At 36.8% G+C, this 3,770-nt stretch overlaps 1 protein-coding gene across 1 annotated transcript in view; it reads right to left on the reverse strand.

The window, feature by feature from the left end:
- Window positions 1-1,631: 1,631 nt before the first annotated feature.
- Window positions 1,632-3,770, reverse strand: part of TXNDC11 (thioredoxin domain containing 11) — a gene marked incomplete at its 5' end in the record, with an annotated part of 19,447 nt that continues 17,308 nt past the window's right edge. The window contains one exon of the mRNA XM_010285788.1: window positions 1,632-2,501. Within this exon, the coding sequence (XP_010284090.1) occupies window positions 1,632-2,501 (870 nt within the window). The remainder of the gene's footprint in view (window positions 2,502-3,770) is intronic.

Below are 3,770 nucleotides of genomic sequence, written 5' to 3' on the forward strand. Positions count from 1 at the left end.
ACAGCCTTTCCCTTATCCACTAAGTGGGTCAGCTTGCCATAGGAGATCAGGTTAATCAAGCAGGATCTGCCCTTCATAAACCCATGCTGACTGGGCCCGATCACCTGGTTGTCCTATGATGACAGCACTCAGGATGATCTGACCATAACCTTCCCTGGCACCAAGGTCAGACAGCAGTACATTTCATTTTATATTTACTATTCAGTACTTCATTAAATTCTCACACCAGACCAAACCAGGTTTTTTTCTTTCTAGATCTCCAGATTTGGAATATCTGCACAATTAAGTATTAACTGAAAGAAGGGGCTAATTAAAAGACATACTCCTGAATTTTCAGAAACCATCTGTAAAAACTGAAATCTGTTGAAGGTATTAAACACAAATCTGTTTTGTTATTTTAAAATACAAAAAGTTAGGAGGTTTAAGGAAGTAAAATAGAAGTTTTAAAAACCCACTAAACCCAAACGTACATCACAGTGACTCCCTGACAAAATATGTTGAAGCAAAAATTTTCCGGAAGTTCAAATGACTTAGAACAGAAATACACTGAATGTTACTCAGCAGAGAAAGCCTCATCAGCTCAGGAAATCCTGTGACCTCAAAAAAGTCTGAGACAGAAATTCCTGGGAGCAGAAAGGGGAAGGAAATTTGTATCTCCTCACTCTGATCTTAATTCTTCCTAAGCATCCTTTCATGGTCATGGGGCGTTTTGTTTGTTTTTCCAGAGTGTTTTTGCGGGGGAGTGGGATGGAGACAGGCTACAGGGCTGGACAGGATCCTTAATATGCACATAGCTATTTGTTCTTACGTTGTGCATAATTTTCTACTTACAGATTTATGGTAAAATGGAAATGTAATTAATGCTATAAAAATAAGATTAATATGTGTTCTTGAACAATTTAATACTATGTTCACCTGAACTGACTTACCTATTTACATTGCTAACATTAAAAAACCCTGCATTTTCTGAAGGTGGACTCAGTTTTGCACATCATCATGATAGGTAAATGCATAAGGTTAGGCATGTTGTGTCTTATTCAATAACTTGCAAATAAATCAGAACTGTGATCACTGGGTTGGGTTTGGGGTTTTTTTGTGGGTTTTTTCCGCCTCCAATTCAGCCAGGAAATAGACTATTGACAGATTTGGCCAAAACCACTTCAGAGCTCAACCTTGAAAACAGACATACTTTTCAAAATAAATTTACAACGATTTATAAGTTGGTTTCAGAGGACAAGAGGAAGGGCTAGTCTCTGCTGATAAGTGGGCAGTATCTTATGAAATTCTGTGATATTTTAGGACATGGAACACTGCTGAGCAAACACCAACACCACCATTAATATACAGATGCCTTCTGTAATACCAAATGTGTTAGATGCATAGTAGGTTTTTTTTTCCACAAGCAAATTAGATTAGATTTTACCAATTCCTTCAATATATCAGGCAGTCAAGAATCAAATATTTTGAGTGTCACTTCTTTTAAAAGCAAATTACTTTTAGCATATGAACCTTAGTTCTTACGTCATCTAGAACATGATTCCACTGCTTCGTTAACTACTAAATAAATTAGAACAGAATAAATTAAATGATTCATAGTGTTGACTATAGTCTCACTTTAAAAGCAGTCATTTTCAAAATGGCGTTAAGTTATCCACTTGTAAGTTTACTTGCGAACTTAGTTTTCTTATTTCAAGCATTTCTGAAGTGGACACCATACCCAGGGTAGATCCAACAAGTGACTGGTTTTGATCCAGGACGTAGTGCACTTCTTCTTTCAGGTCAACAATGGTGGCAAATTCCTTCAGATGAGTAGATCTTGATGCTCCTAGTCTCTCTGCGTATATCCAAAAAAGATTTGAATCCAGTAGATAAAGATTCAAGGTTTTGTTGGTCCTGCAGCTCAGACCAGTAAAGTTAGTGCCACTAATATGAAGGTCAGGAATAAAACAATTCCTATCCTCAATGTGAGGAATAGAATGCTGGGTGTTACCTTTCTTCCCATGGGAAGAAAATGCTACTTTGGGGGTCTGAAAGATGGTCTTCTCAGAACTAATGAAACTTAAAAAATGCCTGTTTACCGTCCTGCAACATGCAGTGTAATAGCTAAAGGGGCTATAGAAACTTAAGAAATTGCTGCATTCTAAGGTATTTGATACAACTTGAAAAAAGGTATGTTCCTGGAGGTAGAAAGAGTCCAAAGCTGCTTCTATCTCTAAAAAGTTGCAGTGTGGCACATGGACTTTATTTGGTTTGACACCAAGTGTCTGGTTAATGCAAAGCTCACAGACATTGTGAGTTCTAGATATTGAATGCCACTGCGGAAGCACCACTGTGTTACAACATGGGTACTTGGTTATTGAAAAAGTTTCTGAGTATTTCATATGTGCATCTGGTACAGAGGAATCAACAGCTGGTGAATCAGTGTCTCCTAAACGTTGAAGATCTGGCTCAGCTACCTGGCTTTTATTACAGTTGTGGTATTCCAAGGCCACTTTGGTAATCTACAGGGGGGAGGGAGGAAAAATAAAAAAATAAAAAGGAAAAAAGCAAGATTAACTGTACATAGTTCACTCAAATGCAGTTATCTGTTGCAGGTTTAACAACATATATGCAATTAGAGATGGAATTTCAGAAACATTAAGTTGACTACTCTTGTTCATTCTTACAAAAGATTACAGAAATTTTCAGATATTTCAGCATGTAAAAATTAAATGTACAGAACAATGAAAAGCCACTTTAAATTTCTTTCAGTCCACTACACTGATCTCAAGGTCCTCTTTGCATCACATTTATCACAGCACAGTAACACCACATTTTAAGATTAATCCCACTACATGAAGTATTAATCAGTACAGGTTTGTGAATTTCCCTTATTTTCCAATACAAGGAGAAAATAAATAAAAACACTCCCACATGAAAAGGGAATACGAGATTTTTCCTGGTATAGGTGGTGCACAAATTTTGTAACAATCACTAACAGTGTTGAAGCAATGTTAGTATTCTCCCAGCTGTGGGCATATAGTTGTACTCTGTATATAGTAATGTGTGACTTGCTGGGGAGAAGAAAGAAAGAAGGAAAAGAAAAAAGCCTGCCTCAGTACAAACATTCCTGTGCTGCATCACCATTTTGTTTTCATAACCAACAGGAAACAAGAAGCAAGAGAGGCATGTGTATGGACCATAGAAAGAACTCCCTTTCTAGGTGATAACAGAACATACAAGAAAGGAGAATGAAAGAGGAAGTTGCCCTTCATCCTCATCTATCCAATTAAACATAATCAAAATATAGAAGATGCACACATTGCTTACACAAGAACACTTTGATAGGCATCGTTGTAATTATCAAAGGGATGTTGAAGCGTCACATTTAAGAGGGGTGCTGTGTCACAGGACCGTCAGTATTAAGATGTGGTGTATAAGCAAGTTTGTTACAGTCTTTAAGAATTAATTTCATTCACTTCATTCAAATTCATTTTTCAGCCTGAAAACGCTCCATTAAATACTTAGAAGAAACTTGACCCCTACTATAATCTAGCCTTAAGATTTTGAAAGAGACAAACGTGAGAAGAAATTATGAACAGAAAACCAGACTTGTGATAACAAATCTCATTTCAGTGAGCTAAAAAAAATGAAAAATTAAAAAAAATCAGAAAAAAAAATTTGCTCTGAGAGTTTTCAACATAGAACTTGACTGCCTTGTTCTTTGCAACGACCTTACAGTCAAGCGGTTTTATTGCTTGATGACACCCACAGGACGGGTGCCATAAACA

Source organism: Phaethon lepturus, unplaced genomic scaffold (genome assembly GCF_000687285.1).
Source record: "Phaethon lepturus isolate BGI_N335 unplaced genomic scaffold, ASM68728v1 scaffold7234, whole genome shotgun sequence".
Classification (NCBI taxonomy): domain Eukaryota; kingdom Metazoa; phylum Chordata; class Aves; order Phaethontiformes; family Phaethontidae; genus Phaethon; species Phaethon lepturus.